Source organism: Excalfactoria chinensis, chromosome 2 (assembly GCF_039878825.1).
Source record: "Excalfactoria chinensis isolate bCotChi1 chromosome 2, bCotChi1.hap2, whole genome shotgun sequence".
NCBI lineage: Eukaryota > Metazoa > Chordata > Aves > Galliformes > Phasianidae > Excalfactoria > Excalfactoria chinensis.
The window spans coordinates 122,797,277-122,813,649 of NC_092826.1; the positions used below are offsets into that span (position 1 = coordinate 122,797,277).

The 16,373-nt window shown below is 39.6% G+C and overlaps 1 protein-coding gene across 4 annotated transcripts in view; it reads right to left on the reverse strand.

The window, feature by feature from the left end:
* Window positions 1-16,373, reverse strand: part of RSU1 (Ras suppressor protein 1) — a 94,143-nt gene that overhangs the window by 57,959 nt on the left and 19,811 nt on the right. For all 4 annotated transcript variants that reach the window (XM_072328853.1, XM_072328850.1, XM_072328851.1 and 1 more), the window contains exons 5-7: window positions 12,389-12,507; window positions 10,862-10,944; window positions 10,477-10,591 (exon numbers count right to left, since the gene is read on the reverse strand). In XM_072328853.1, coding sequence (XP_072184954.1) covers window positions 10,477-10,591; window positions 10,862-10,944; window positions 12,389-12,507 — 317 coding nt within the window. The remainder of the gene's footprint in view (window positions 1-10,476; window positions 10,592-10,861; window positions 10,945-12,388; window positions 12,508-16,373) is intronic.

Below are 16,373 nucleotides of genomic sequence, written 5' to 3' on the forward strand. Positions count from 1 at the left end.
ATAATTAGAGCTCAGTAAGTACTTCGTCAAGATGAAATGATGCATCTGTGTACAGCTAACAAAAGTAGTTAAAATCATGGAGAAAAATCTGACCTCCTTATGCGTCAAATTTAATGTAGCCTCCAAGAATAAGCAACACACTCCCCAAACCTCAGTAGCAAGCTTCTTAACTGAATTCTGAAGCCCCAAGCTGTTTCAGAAATGTACAGTCCAAGGAATGCTGCCGTATGTTTCCCATCTCCATGGGAAGCTCGCCCACTTCCAATCCTAAATACCACATGCCCGTTTAAATGTAATTAATTGAAATAAATACTATTTTACTAAAGTCGAGGAAACCCTACAGCAAAAAGAGATCTGCTCAAGCAAAATGAACTGTCGACCTCCACGTCAAAGCAATCTCTTCATTTCTCTCTACCTTCTGTTTGCCCCAGAAGATAGCGGGGGCAGCTGGAGATACTATACCTTTCACAAGGATAAAATTAATCAGACTATGGAGAAAACTGGAGCACTCTCAACACTGGACTCAGACCCAGTTCTCCCAGCTCAGGAGGTAGCCCTGCACCACCACCAGGAGCAGTTGCTTAGGGTCAAGCAACCCCACAGGGCTTGTCAAATAATGTAATGTATTGTGAAAGTAACCATGCTTCTGTCTCTGGGGCAAGCCACCACCAGAGAACTGGTGCTCTTCCACAGGAGGAGTAAAGGAGGGCTGTCCAGAAGAAAGAAGGAAGAATGTGGCACAGAATATTTTGAACTCTCCCCATACAACACCAAAATTTCCATCTGGAAATCCCTGTAGGTAATGAAGAACAGAAAATTAGGTGTGGCAGAGAGAGCCTGTCCCCACCTTAGCAACACTGGGGGAGGAATGAAGCCTATCACTGCTCCTACAAATCAAGCAAATTGAGAACAAAGAAGCCTTACAATTAAAAAGTAAAACACAGGATAAGAACGAGCCACTCATCACAGCATCTCACAAAGGGTGATGTCCTGGCATCCTTTCTGTGTATCCAGCCAAACCACCTGTGAGCTGCCCCGGTGCCCATCCGACCCTGCCTGCATGGGGCAAAGGCTCAAACCTGCCTGCAGCAATGGCTCCAACATGGGCACGGCCAAGCCATGCTGTGCAGCTGGACACCTCACAGACATGTTCCTTCCAAAGCACTTGCCTAAGAATGTTTTTTTGTTGTTGTTGTTGTTGTTGATTTATGGTGGCACTGTGCTAAGAAATACCCTTATTCTATCCCTGTAGCATCAGATCCATAGGCCAGGGAAAGAGACGTGGCAGATGTGCCTTTATGCACAGTGTCCAGCAGCAGCAGCACTCCGCCTCGAGGCTTTAAGGAACTTTATATACTGTTCTGCCGCTCAGATCACATCAAATCCCTCTGATATTTTTAGTAAGCAAAAGACAGGATTGCCTCTAGTAAAAATCCAGCACTGAAGATTCAATCACAAAGTACTTTAGAGTTGGAGTCTGCATTGGTCATTATTGGTGTGTTTTTTCCATGCACATCACCTTATCAAAAACAACCCATTTATCATTAATAAAATTTAGTATAACTAGTAGACTACAACTGTATTTCTTTATAATGGACTCAAGCACACCCCATCCAGGGTGACGTTTCAGAGTAAAGGCAGTTATGCTTCCCCTGCTCCTCCCCCAGTAAATCTATCCTGCATGTGATCTCAAGCATGTTAGTTAATGTTTGTTGTTATTTTCCTCACTGCTGTTGAAATTAAAGCATTTTGCACGAACACTCCTATTTTGTTCTACTGCCTGCAAAGTCCAGAAGAGCTCATAAAAGCAGATAAAATGTTGCCTCCCCCAGTCTTGTTTGCAGAAAATAAGCATCAGACCCAGCGATAATGCAACGTATCACCCTGACTAAGGGTGTCTCCAGACTTACCATGCTCCTCCTGTCCATTAGATCTAGCTTTCTAGCCTGCAAGCACTCCTTATATTCAACTGTAAGTCCCACACCCTCTTGTGATATATGGTATATATGATGTATAACATTTACCTAATTGATGTATATTTAAAGTACGGTAAGGTATGATTAGTATACACAGGCATTGTTTCAGTATAAACAACGTGGAACAGAGCGAACACAAAACTGACTTGTCCTTTCCACTCCAACGCCCCTTGGCAACACTTTAAATACTTTCAAAAATTAAAAGGTGAAATAAAGTAATTAAACAACTCTGACATTTGAAAAGTGAGCATTGGCATTCAGCATAAGAAGCATGATCCTAGCTGTAAAATGCCAGATCAACGCTTCTTTGTAGTGGTTTAAATTCATCCCTAGTGGAGTTTCATTAAAATCAATAGAATTCCAGCTGAAATAATTTGGGGTCTGTATACTGCTACATTTCCCTTCTGGTTCCTACTGATATTCTGCCCCACTTCCAGCTTAGACTTTACAGTACCAACCTCCAGGAGAGTCCTCGAGCAGAAACACATTCATTTCAATTATTCCTCTTAAAATTGCAATTTAAAAGTTCTTTCCCTTTACAACACAGAGATCTTACTCTTTCAGTGTCATACATCAGACAGGAGGAATGAAATAAAATTAATTTCTTTATTTAGATATAAATACCCTTGAATCCTGTTTTATTAAAGGCTAAGCAAGGGTTCAGTCTACTACAATAATTTTAAACTTAGGTTGTATGTAAAAATATGTCTGTCCTGGATTGTTTTATATTTGCTTTACACTACAGAGCTTATAATTTTATTACTTTTGTGGCATGCGCTTTCCCTCCATAGAGGAAGAGAGATTGGTTCAAGCGTGGGGGTGGAAGAAATGTCCTGACTATTATTTTGTAAAAATGATACCAAAGCAATTAATTGTGAAGACAGCCTTAAATTCTATGTTAAAAGAAAGAGAGAAAAAAAAAAGAAACAGAAAAAAAAGAAGAAAATATATAGACTTTTATGCCATAGAATGAATGTTATCAAAAGCAAATGATTCTTACATAAGACTTAAGTGCATGTAAGCTGTGGATCATTAACTCATTTCATCCCTATAAAAGGGAAGATCATCTCTGCTCTGAAGACCTCTGTCACTTTTGAAGGAGTAACAGAAAAGAGGAGACTTAAATGGCTCTTATAAAGGAGCAGTAGGGAGACCCAGAGCACAGTAAGGACTTGTACATAAGCAAGTCTTCTTTGGCATCAGATAAAATGATTATGGAAATAGTACAATAACATCTACAGCTCCACGACACTGTTAAGAATACACATTTGCTTATTAATGAAATACTGTGGACTAAAAGAAAACAACCAGTCAAGCTAAACTTAGACTGAAGCCTCCAGAAAATCAATCCCAGCAACAATTCTGTCCTCTGGCTTTTAAGCTATTTTACCAAAGTAACAGTATCACGTGGAGTCATCAGTACATCAGATAACCCCGAAACAGTCTTGGTTTTGTTTAGAGAGAAGTTGTCTATTTTACTTAACAGGGAAAACAGGTTCAAGTCTCAAATAACAAGTCAGATCAAGTACATGCTAATAAGCTAAACATATTCTCCACAGCATCTGTCAGATAGAAGCAGGATGGAAGTTTTCCTCTGGCTGCGTTTCTGACCACTCAGATGGGAAGCCTTGCCTGCGAGTGTAAGATGGGAAGCCCCAGGAGAAGTCTGAATGAGTGATACAAAAGGCAGACATTGAAGCCTAAGCCCATCCTCAGTTCTACAATTACTTTCAGGGGCAGGAAACAAGAGTACAGACACGATCACATCACGTTAGTCTGAGTTCTGAGACTTAAGTGAAAATTTCCAATAATGAGTTCAGAGATTAGAGCCCGTCTTGAATTTTCTCTTGAATACATCTAACAGCGGAGCTTTGCCCAGCTATCCCTGTGTCAGTTCAGGAACTGAAGCGTTTAACAAAGACAGTTCAAAAAGAACAATATATGGTCTGAAAAACATTAGGACATGGAGATTCTGCCACTGGTGCTTTGTTCAAACTGCTCATCGCTTCCTTAAAACACATTCTTCATTTCTGTTCTGGACTGCCTCGATTCCCCAGTACTGTTGCTTAGAACTTGAATTCTTTACCCTTGAAGTCAAGGTGAGGTGAAATGAGGCCAAATGGTACAGCTTCAGACACTGCTTTCATAATTCTAAGGGAAGAGGATTTTACTCTCAAGCATCTCAACCTTTCATAGCACTGAATTCACACTGTTTTAAGCCCTCTTCTGAGATATTTACATGAAATTCCAACAAAATAACAAAGGTCAGCCAGAATCATTATAGCAAAGCATAACGGAGAAGGTAACAGTAGGAGACTTTCACTCAAGAATGTGTCAGAACTGAAGATGAAGCCTAGGAAAACAAGAGAATGCATGAAATACCAAACTTCTCCCTTAATCAACATATCAGGTATTAAGTATAGGAGGAATATAGACCTAACCTGACAAATCCACAATTCCATATCCATATCAGAGGAAGACCGGTTAACTCACCTGGATGAAGTCCTGGCAATTTCTACCATCGCTCCCCACAACAAACCTGACATTAGCAGGATGACAAGTACAAAATATAAGCAATATTAACATTCACAGATGACAGCTACCATGCAGGACCTCATTCAGCCCAGCGCACAAGGCTCTCCCCTCAGCCCACAGCCCTGCACTAACACCTCGAACCCTTGCACAACAAACCTCGCCGCATCGGCAGCCAAAGCCCCACCACATGCAGCCTGCAGGCACAGGTACCAAGGCAACCAGGCTCATGGCACTGTGTGGGTAGCTACAGGGAAGCGGAGAAGAAGCAGCATTCTGACAAAAATCCAAGAAATTATTTCCAAATGTTTTCTATGTTCTATCTAACATCATTCCAAATGACTTCTGGCCAGACTAGATTCATTTCTCCAACATTCCTAATACAAATAAAAGAGACCCCTGGCTAGACAACCTATAAGAATTTGGAGGCTCCAGTTTTCTTTCTTTGAAAGGTGAAACTGCTGGAAATACCATTTACTTCATTGCTCCTTGTAACAAACACACAGTGCTGATGGGGCTCTCTAGGAGCACACCAGCAGTCACTGCAATAAGCTCCCGAAGTGTCAGCTGAGAATCCAAGTGACACAACGCACCGCAGACAGGGTCTGGAACAAAGAGAATCAACATGATGTTGAAGCAGTTAAACATCAGAGATATTTCAATGGAACAGGAAGCTTAGAAGATCAGCATCCCAATTTATTTTGAATATGTTGCATATTTTACCAACTTCAGAGTCCCAGGGGATTCGCAATTACACAATAATTCAGCAAAGCATTCTCTCATTGAAGGGTCTCTTTCAGACCAAAATCTAGTTAACGTAAGTTCAAAAAGGATTGACTGTACCTGCAAAACTTCCCTTTAAGCACAGCTTGCACAGTATTCGGCAGAATGAGCCCAATTTTAGGGGCTATAAGAATCATAAGAAGAATGTTTAACAACAACAAACATAGCTCTGATTGGCTCTAGCTACAGTACTATTAACTACAGTCCCCTCAGAAAAGATACAATTATTTGCTGACAGAAACATCATTTTATGCCGATGATAAGTGGAATCACAATGCAATCAACATGAGCAAAGGCTGCACACACACTGTAGTCATCTGAGAAGTGACAGCAGGATTTGCCTATTTTTAAAACTAATACAAGATGAAATTTGGAATTTTAGAACTTGGGCAAGAATTACAGCAGTGTAAGGCAATGAATACCTGCGGTGTAAGCCTAACAGATGGGCTACAGAAAACATCTTTCTGGGTATAGTGGAGTTTTGCAGAGTTCTCATTTCTTCCCATATGCCTTAATACTCATCAAGCGAGACATGGAACCAGTCAATGACATGAAAATCTATTTATGTTTATTTTTAAGCTTAAACTAAGCCTGAAACAAGAAATACAACAACAGCATTCACAAATTCTGTAAAACACTTTCCTTATATAAATAATTTGACTACAACCTATCTTGTTAAGTCCATTTTTCTATTATTCCTTAGCTAGTAATAACTGCCCGATTGACCATCCTGGAAAACAAGTTCTTTTGTTTATCCACTGCTAAGTTTATTAAAGCTTCTTATCTTCTCACACCACTTTAGTCTGGGTTCTCAAAGTAGAAGCAGGGCTGTTCTTTTTTAATTGGCAATGTATCAATTAAGTGTTCCAGCGCTCAGGGCCAGTGTCCAGAGCATCTCAGGATACTCAGCTTCCAGCAAGTGTCACAGCCTGCTACGTGCAGATGTGAACTGTGCTGTGCTGTGACACAGGTAGAGCGCAGCGGTCATTGATACTGGGAGAAGTAAAGTTTGGTGCTTACCTGAAGAATATTTAGAAAAGAAATCTTTTGTGAAGCGATTCTTATGCTTGCACATGCCTGTTATAATTACCTAAGTAAACTGCTATTTCAATTAATATTAACTCGAGCAAATAACTGCAGCAACTACTTCGTGTAATTCACAAATTCCGGTCATTGCAAAAGCCTAAGGATTCCTTGAACTTTCTATTTAAAGCCAGTCCTTTATTCAAAGAAGATAATTCAGCCCTTTGAAATTAAAGAAATGAGGAAAGAATTACTCTAAGACACAGATTTAATTTATAGATATGTTTTACCCTCCATAAAAGGAAACATGACTACTGACCCCATCAAGTTAGTTTGGCTGTTTTAAAGGGATGAGTTTTCTATGTTTCAAGCATACCTTTCAATTAACTGTTCCTACCAGTGCGACTCATCACCTGAGGAAATCATATCATCAACTAGAATCGTAATGAAGTCTATACTTACAAGCCATCGATTCCAACGTTCAGTAGATACTTAAACATGGATGCTTAGAAAACACTGTACTTCCCCCATGTCAAAATAAGAGAGGACTCTGCACATGTGCGCACACGTGTTGGCGGCATGCTGATCAATGCAACCAGCACTGGAATATGTGTTTCAAAAATCACACCATTTGTTTTCACATCAAAAACACAAACCTAGGGATAAGTAAGTCGCACGCTCAGGGCAGCTATTTAGATTTGGCTACAACTTTGTGAATGATCGCGCATCACACACTTAATCTTACACTGCTGACTCTGCTAAGAAACTCTTTTAAAAGGCACATACAGGTCCACCCAGATGACAATACAATGAACTTAAAATGCTCTCATTGATCTTACTAATTGCATCTGCCACTGTATGTGCTTCTTCTCTCTACTCAGCTTTCTTTCTAAACACCATTCCAATTGTTAAACGGTCAGAATACACAAAGTGACAGATTTAGTGCTTCCTTGGCAATTTATATAACTGACTGCAACTCTGTTGTTGCAGTGAATCATGATTTATTTGTCTCACAATGCAGCACATAACCTTTTAAATGCTAGGGAAAAAAATGCCAGCGCCTCTTTAAAGTTTATATATGACTGCCCACCACCGTTCCTCATGAACGGGGTTTTGAGAGACAAATGATAAAAACAAGCTGTGAATTCCACCTACCTACTCCCGGCCATTTCCTGCATTCATCATGCACACATACTGTATTTACAGACAAGCATCCTCACCACGAGCACCAATACACCGTTCAGTCTCCTCACTTCCTCCTGGACAAGAATCCCTTCCTCAAGCTAAAGGCAGTAGCGCTGCTATGTGCAGACCAGAGCAATGCAGACAGGCCCCAGCCCTGATTAACTGATGACACACTCAGCCATCTCAGGTGGAATTAGCACAGACAACACGAGTTTATTTACTGCTTTCTCAGTTCCAAAATGTTGACCCCACTGCCTGCATACGGTCTTTTCTCATACCTGCCTTACCATCCATGCCTTCCTCTGCACTCACTTCCATTACCTTTTAGATTCAGTTCACTGTTTTCCCTCACCTTCTTGTTAGATAAGCCGGTTTACTTGGCTGTTTATATTGCACCCATCTCCCAGGTAAATGAACAGCTAACGAGTCACTGTTGTCCACCACTGCCTGAGCTACTAAGGCTCATAAGGCAGTCACAAGCCTTCAGCACCTTTAATTAAGAAAGCAATAATGGGAGAGGAAAGATTGTTTACTTTAAACGGACCAGCAGTGCCTCCAATTAATGAAATAGGACCTGCTCATTGAAAAGCTATTTATCCAACATGCAGTGCACAAAGCATTAGGATAATTCTTACATTATAATTCAATTTAAAAAACGTAGGAGGGAGAACTCAGGAAGTAGATAGGAGGGAGAACTCAGGAAGTAGATTTTTTTCCACAAATGGCACCTATGAAATTACTAGTCCATTCATTAGGTCCATCTGCAATGGAATGCTTCTCTAAATTGAACCTATTTGCAAAAGGGCAAACACAGCAGCAAACCTAAGGTGACTTCCAGCCATTCAGCCAACCCATTAACTCCTACCTCAGCTCAAAGACCAGCTGCAAAGCCCACTTGGTGTCCTATTTACTGAACTCCATTCCCTAAATGTTTTTTTAACGTCTAACAAACAAGCAGAACAGTTCTTCTTGACTTCAGAGCAATGTTCTCTGGAAATATATCACAAAAAATTTGAGTTAGTTTAGTTATTTGATATAACTCTAGTAATAGGTGTGCTATAAACTGCAATACAAATTAGGCCAGACAATCAAAAATGAGGATCCTGAGACCATAAGATGAAACACTGTGAAATTCACACATAGTAGAGAAGTATTGCCTATAGAAGAGCAGCTGAATAATAAAGAGCAGAGAGGACAAGGCAGTGCACCTTGCCTGGATCAGGTAGGTCAAAATTACAAGCCCTTTTCCTTCCAAATTGTAGTAGTGTTCTACAATGCAAACAAATGCTAACTAGGGAGGAAAAATGCTTCCCTTATCTATCTGAAATTGTGCAGATCAGTGCAAACAAGTGTCAGAAACTTTAAGTGTTTCCATTTAGTTTGGATAATGACAGTAAAACTATTTAAAACGAATTTGCTGTTCTGCTTATAAAGCAGCAGCATGTTGAGAGCATTCAGTTAGCCACAGAAGGTGGTTAGACTCAGTTCAGAGTTTAATTTCCACTTTCTGGAAACAAAAGCAAGGCTGTAACTTAGGAATCTACAGAAATGTACAAATACTGCACATATTTTTCCTCAGCATAAGAAAGATATGGAAGTACTGGAGCAGGTCCAGAGAAGGGCAACGAGGCTCGTGAAGGGCTTGGAGAATCAGCCCTACGAGGAGAGGCTAAGGAAGCTGGGGCTGTTTAGTCTGAGGAAGAGGAGGCTGAGGGGAGACCTTATTGCCGTCTTCCAGTACCTGAAAGGTTCTTACAGTGAGAGTGGGGCAGGTCTCTTCTCACTAGTGACAAGTGACAGGATGAGGGGAAATGGCCTTAAGTTGCGCCAGGGCAAGTTCAGGTTGGATATTAGGAAGAACTTCTTTACAGAAAGGGTGGTTAGGTACTGGAATAGGCTCCCCAGGGAGGTGGTTGAATCGCCATCCCTGGATGTGTTTAAGAGTCGTTTGGATGTGGTACTCAGGGATATGATTTAGCAGAGGTTTTTTAGAGATGGGGTACTGGTTAGGCTGCGGTTGGACTTGATGAAAGACTCTTCAAGGTCTTTTCCAACCTGGGTAATTCTATGATTCTATGATTCTATGTCTAAAACATTACTGCAGTTGAAGGAGACATTATAAATAGGACTAAGCAAAAGCTATAGGAACTATACCACAGTGTCATGGAAAAAACATCTGAATCTAAAAAAACAAGCAGCTTTCATCCACCAAGAGAAAAAAACAAGGATAGATCACGTCTGCTACATTGGTAAAGGCACAAAATTATGGTAGGTAAATTATCAGAGTCACAGTAAATGTCCATTTTGCCTTTGTCACTCACATAAAAGGGAATACTGCAATGCAAAATCATCAAAATCAATACTTAAGTTTCAAAGAAAAACTCTACCTTCTAGGTTGAAAGGAGTTATTATATATGAAATAATCATAACTACAAATGGCCAATAACACAAATTCAAAGTGCATCATCAACCAGCCCCACAGCTTTAAAAGCTTTTAACTCACTACTACAAGAACTACTACAAGACCACTGAAAGAGATAACTGAAAATATCCTCTGATTTAGCTAATAACTTTATAAGAACAGTCACAAATAAGTCACTCATACTTTTTAATTTTGGCTGATCCAATAGTGTTTTCAAAATCAAGACAGAGATAGTAACAGTTTAACAGATCCTGTATTTATGGTATAGAAAGCAGAACTGGCAGTCAGGTCTACTAATACACAAGGAATACAGATAAAAATCTAATAAAATGAGACAAGCAACATCTTCTGGCCCTTCCTGAATATCCAGTAGATGTGTAAAGAGAGAGTGGGCATTTCTTGGGGGAAAGCAAGTATTTAACAGCTAGTTTATAATTTAACAATTATGACTTTAGCACAATAATTTCTTAAGGGTTTAACAACAGGCTTTGTTCAGAGGGAATACACTGCATTGTCATTGCTACTATTCAAATAAATAATCATCCATGATCTTACCTAGTTCTGGGGGCAGCACAGTAAGACGATTTCCCTGGATATGAAGTTCCTTAAGCTGAGTGAGCTCCCCAATTTCTTTAGGCAGTGATATCAAGTCATTGTCTCTAAGACTCAGCTAAGAGGGAACACAAAGTAGTCAGAACAACTTCTGGTTACCCTAGAGCAGCCTAAAACTGAATTATACTCTATCTTGCCTCCCCCCACTCCTGAACACTCGATTCTTTCAATTTATTTACAAGTGTCTGCTGATGAACAAGAAACAGTTCCAGGTTTAGTGGTCTATTCCTGCAAAAATACTCTACTACTTCTCAAATTGACTAGATTCTATTCCTACAAGCATTGCAAAAGTGAATTGATTTTCCAAGAATTTAGATAAATTACTTACTATCTGCAACTTTGTGAGCTTCCCAATATCTGGCGGCAGGATTTCAAAATCGTTGTCACTTAGATAGAGTGCACGCAGGGTGGCTGCAAATTAAATAGCAATATATAAACAGGGTGGCATATAACCCAACCGTTTGAGGTCTAATCAATAAAAGGGAGTCAGGTTTGATTAATAACCCTGACTTGGTGAAAAGCCTTTGACATACTCAGGGCTCACGATAATAACAAGCAGGTCAAACTTAGATTTACTGGCTTATTACATTGTTGGTGAGTTCAGGAAAACATCTATATTCAAAAGGACTGACACAATTAACAATTTCTACAATAGTGGACTGTGGCAGGTTCTGGCATATAGTCTCAATGCTCAGCTGTCAGAATGGAGTCATTACTCTTGATTATTCCCTGATTCTTATTTATCACACCAATCTGCACCCTAAACAAACATAAAAAAATCAGCTGAGTTTATGGACAAATACACATCTATATTGAACTCTATAGAAAGCACAGCATAAGGCTGGGAAAGAGTTCTTAAAAGGGAGTAATATGGCAGGCTCAAATGGTATAATTTGTAATCTACACAGCGCCCATGAAATACACAAGAGAAAAAACAAAATGACCCAGCACAAGTTTGTAGCTCGCTATTACTGAATAAGCATACTTGACAGTTTCCAGTAAAATGGAAACTCATGAAGAGAGAGAAGATTCTGATTCTCGCATGCACTTTACTACTTCTCCTTTCACTTCATTATATGTGACCGTTTTTAATAAAGCTTACTTATAAATTTCCTCCTGTCAGGTTACAACCACAAAATCTGCCTCAGACTGCAGCATCCCTTCCTCTCCCCTCATTTATCACTCTTGCTAGTTAATGCACTGATTCTGGAGCCACTTCAGCTTAGTATCCGGAAAAGACTGGTAAGGTAGCAGCAGAATCACTGAAAGCCAGAAAGTGCCAGAATTCAAGTTGCTTAGGCAACCATAATGCAACTCTTTTGCATGTATGCATTACAATATCTTTAGCTATGTGAGTATATTTTCTAACATGAGCAAAGATCAGCTTAGTTCTGCTATCTATCTGCCAAACCTTGTAACCTTAGCAATTTTTTTTGTGTGTTTTTAACATATTGATCAGTTCAACACCCCCAAGCTGTTAAAACTGTTTCCATAATTAACCGTCACAAACACAATTGTTTCCAGAGTCAACATGCAACAGTTGCTTTGCAAAATAGTATATTCTCCTCTGGAGCTTGTGAGACTACAGAATGCTTGAACCGAGCATGGGGACAAAGGAAATATTACTCAGAAGAAAACTAAGCAAGTCTTCTCATGTCCAAAGATGTCAGGTAACTGTATATCAGTGACAAATATCGTTGAGCTGTGTAGAAATATTCAAGAGGTATTCAAAGACGAAAAACATAAATAACAGAAAAATTCTGTTCGAGTTTGGTCTCCATCAAATAAATTTCAACTGCAGAAAGCAAAGCGCCACATCGCAAAGATTTGTAGAGTTTTTTAAAAAGTTCCTTACTCAGATAGAAGAAGTTTCCAGGTAGCGAATTTTCATTTAAGTTGTTGTAAGTCAAGTCAAGAACCTCCAGTGCTGGTAAAGATCCAAACCCCCTTGGCAAGGTATTTAATCTGTTCATGCTGTACACAAGAGAAAAAAGCAAAACATGACATCAGTGTGCTTTTCATCTGGCAGGGATAACGAACAACGTTCTCATTGCTAAAAATCCTAACCTATACCAGACTTCATTTTTCTTTTGTTTAGTTCACTATAAGATACTGAGCAAGTCTTCTGTGATGCGGACTTTTCTCACCTCTCACTTTGATAAGTATTTCCAAAATCTATGTCTTCACTGTATCACAGCCTGCTATGCTGATCAAAGAGCCACACCTGAAAAAGGGAGCAAAAGGGAAAGTGGTGCTGTGCTCAGCTTCAGCAGTGCGTCATGGAGCAAACCGGTCCTTGGCAGGTGACCCAGCTACTAGCTAAACCATGAATCACCATTTTGTACCTCACAGCATCTTGACCATCTGCTATCCCCCACATAGGGTATTTCTTCACCACAGTACCAGACGCAAGGAGGAATACTTCAGCTCAACGACATTTACACACATTAGAAGCTGCTGTTCTTAAGACCATCGCATGTATGCCATAACTATGGGCGTACAGGCAGCACAATGCAAAAAGTAGTTGCCCCACTAATTGATAAGGCTTGAGTCTAAATACAGCTCATCCAACCAGTCTTGCGGGGTTCAGGACAGTAGTTCCCATTGGCAACAGCCAGAACTACAAGGGGAAAACTGACAGAATGAAAAGGTTTGCCTGATGACCTGGAACAGACAGGCTATGGAAGACAGAAACTTCCACCTAAACTCAAATGGCTGGAATTAAAAAACTCAGGTAATATCTGGAGTGGCTGCAATGATGAAGGAAGGCAAGCAAGCCTTGAGATGATATTAAAATACCCTCACTGTTTGTAGATGAAGTAGAGCTCTGGCTGAACCACTGAACTACCAGTTTGTTATTTATATTGTCTTCAGGACACGCACGCTGGATACAAAGTGGGATCTTGCTTCATTTGTTACCAGGGTTTGAAAACAGAACAGAGAAGATAAACATCTTCAGGAACAGTGTGCAAGATTATGGGTAGTTATTTTAAGGAATAAAGAAATTTGTTCTTGCATGATTTGGGGAAACAAACATGACTTCCACATTATCTTTTAACATTGCCTTAATTTAACTCTTTCTGACAAGAACTGATAAACAGCAACAGCCACAACTGAAGTCAATAGGAGATGTCATACGAATGTATTAAGCGTAACGTAGCACAAAGAACTAAGAAAAATCAGGTCAAAGTGTTGACAGATTTTAGCACCCAATGAAGATCTGGACACTAACCACCAGAGCCTTTCCTCTTCCACGCAGTGCTTGTTAAACACTTCATCATACTTTGTGACAAATACTATGGAAGACATCATAAGGACAGTTAATCAGTCTACTTGTTCTACACTTGGGCTCAGGAAGCTGTAGACACCCAGGCTTCAGAGGATAGCTACAGGGCTGAGCATGTATGTTCAGGATGGTAGCAATGGCAGGAGCAGCAGCAGTAGACTAAGCATGCTCTGGAATAGTTTGCATAGTCACTGTCATAAATGCAGTAACTTGAGGACCACTACATCAAGCTGCTTAAAAAATAAAGAAAAAACAGAAAATCCTTTCTTTGGACATCTATAAAAGCTTTTAAGCATTGAATACATATGTACCTTATACTTTTTTTTTTTTTTTTTTTTTTTTTTTTTTTTTTTTTTTAATTTCTACCATCAGTAGGTGGGTCTGCAATGCTGAGTCCATGCCTTTAAAGTCCCTAGTGCAGATAGCCCAGATATGGACTGAAGATATATCTGCACCTTTGCTTTTGGCACTGTTGATTGGAACCATCTCATTCATTTGTCTGCACATGTAGAAAAGCACATTCTCAGTGAGTGCAGCAGTACTTAATATCATGAGATGAAGATTAACAAATGCCAAAGTTACTTTTGCATGCTGTTAACAGACCCAGATTTAATAAACCATTTGTATTACACAACAAGACAGGCTCCATTTGATATGCGATGTGTAGAAGACATACAGCTGGCATTACCATTAGTAAATCAGCTGGACCCCAATTTAACAGACTCATTAATGTAACTAAAAAAGATCAGGTAGTAAGAGTCAAACATTTGTAAAGGACTTTGTCCCAGAAGAATTCTGCAGAATTAAAATCCTAATCTTCCTGTCACGGAACTCATGTGAAGAACTTTGCCCATATTAATTGCATATTCATGCTCGTAGGATGTCTTACCATACAGCAGGCGGTAAGTGGGAAAACAGATTCCCCTGTCCTACAAAGGACATGCACCTGGTATTACTGCTGAAGTGGTAGCTACTAAGACACAGAAGAACAATCTCCACTGTTACTCCTGGAGATTTGCCACTGCTTTAGAAACAGTTTTTATTTGGTAAGACTAAAAGCAGCTGCTTTTTCAGCTGTAAGAGATAAAGGCCCTGATGGTCTTCCCTTTTGTAGGCAAAGAACAAGAGGAGAATGAGTCTCCTGTTTGTAACAGACAGAAGACTTGTTCTTTGGTATAGAAAAAGAATTAGCTGAAAGGCCCAGCCAAGTACTATGCAAACAAAATTTCCCATTCCAGTTTCAGCGTAGCAGTACATATACCTTCTACTTCCTACCAAACCACTTGACCCTTTTGCGCTGAAATCCTCCCAGAAATATTACTCAAGCTATCCCTCTTCTCTAGCAGGCTGCTTTGATGCCTTGTGTGTACAACACGTGCTCTGCAGATGACAAGAGGGTTCCCACCCAGACAAACTACTTGGGCAGGGCAGTTTGTCCTTAAATTGACACTTCTGAACCCATTTTTTACATTGCTATACTCCAGGCTGTAAATCTCTAGCCCAGAAGATGGTGGACCTTCAGAAAGAGCATTTAAATTACAAAATCCTTGTAGGTCTCTTCCAACTCAGGATACTTCCTGACTCTATAATTGAGGACGTTGCAGTTCCAGACCTAAACCACCAGTTCATAACTAACAAACAGATCCCAAATGCCTCCTGTTCTTAATCCCAACAAGACTTGCAAGAGGCATTAATGAAGAAAAAAAATAGGAAAAGTTTTGAAGACCCATATTTGAATTACACTTGTCACTTCTTTAATTCATGAATTAAATTCTTCCCCCCTCCACACAATGCAGCACTTCTGTATACTATTCTAAACTGGCCAAACCCTAAGCGGCATAAAGTTCCACTTCTCAGAGCAAACATTAATTCACGATCAGTTCCAAGTTCAGACAGCTATTAGGGCACACTAGAGATCTAAAGAGATCAAACAAAGACCAGAGAAGACACATCATCTTGAAAATGTTTATTTGCATGCCAACAGTTCAGGAAGCAATTCAATTATCAGCACTTTACAAAAGTACCTGAAGCTGGATACTTAGAGCCTAGCCAAAGTTATTAGACATTTCAAATAGTAAAACAAACTCAGTTAAATTAAGGTTTCCAAAAGTTGAATTTATAATACAAACATTCTTTCCATGAGAAGCCTACAAAATTAAAGCTTCCTCTCACCAAGGCTTTCCTAAGTAGTTATACTTTAATGTGTCCAATTAGTTTCAAGGAAGTTCATTTCAGGTTCATTTTAATAATTCAAGAAAGTCTTCTGCTACGGTAGTTTTAATGGAATGCCACCAACTCTACTTGAATATGGTACCTGAACACTTAACAGGAGTTTCTCTGATTCTAATTCAGCCAGTACCACTTTGTTGAATGAAATGCATACCGTATTCAATAAGGACTCGCAGCTGCCTTTACAGATTTAATTAAAATTGAGATTTCTTTAATCACAAATTTGGGTCTTTGGAATTAAAGTCCCAAATTAACACAGAAAATTTAACATTTATTTTAGCTTTTTACAAAACAGAGCATAAAAATTAAGGCTGGCTCTTGCTAC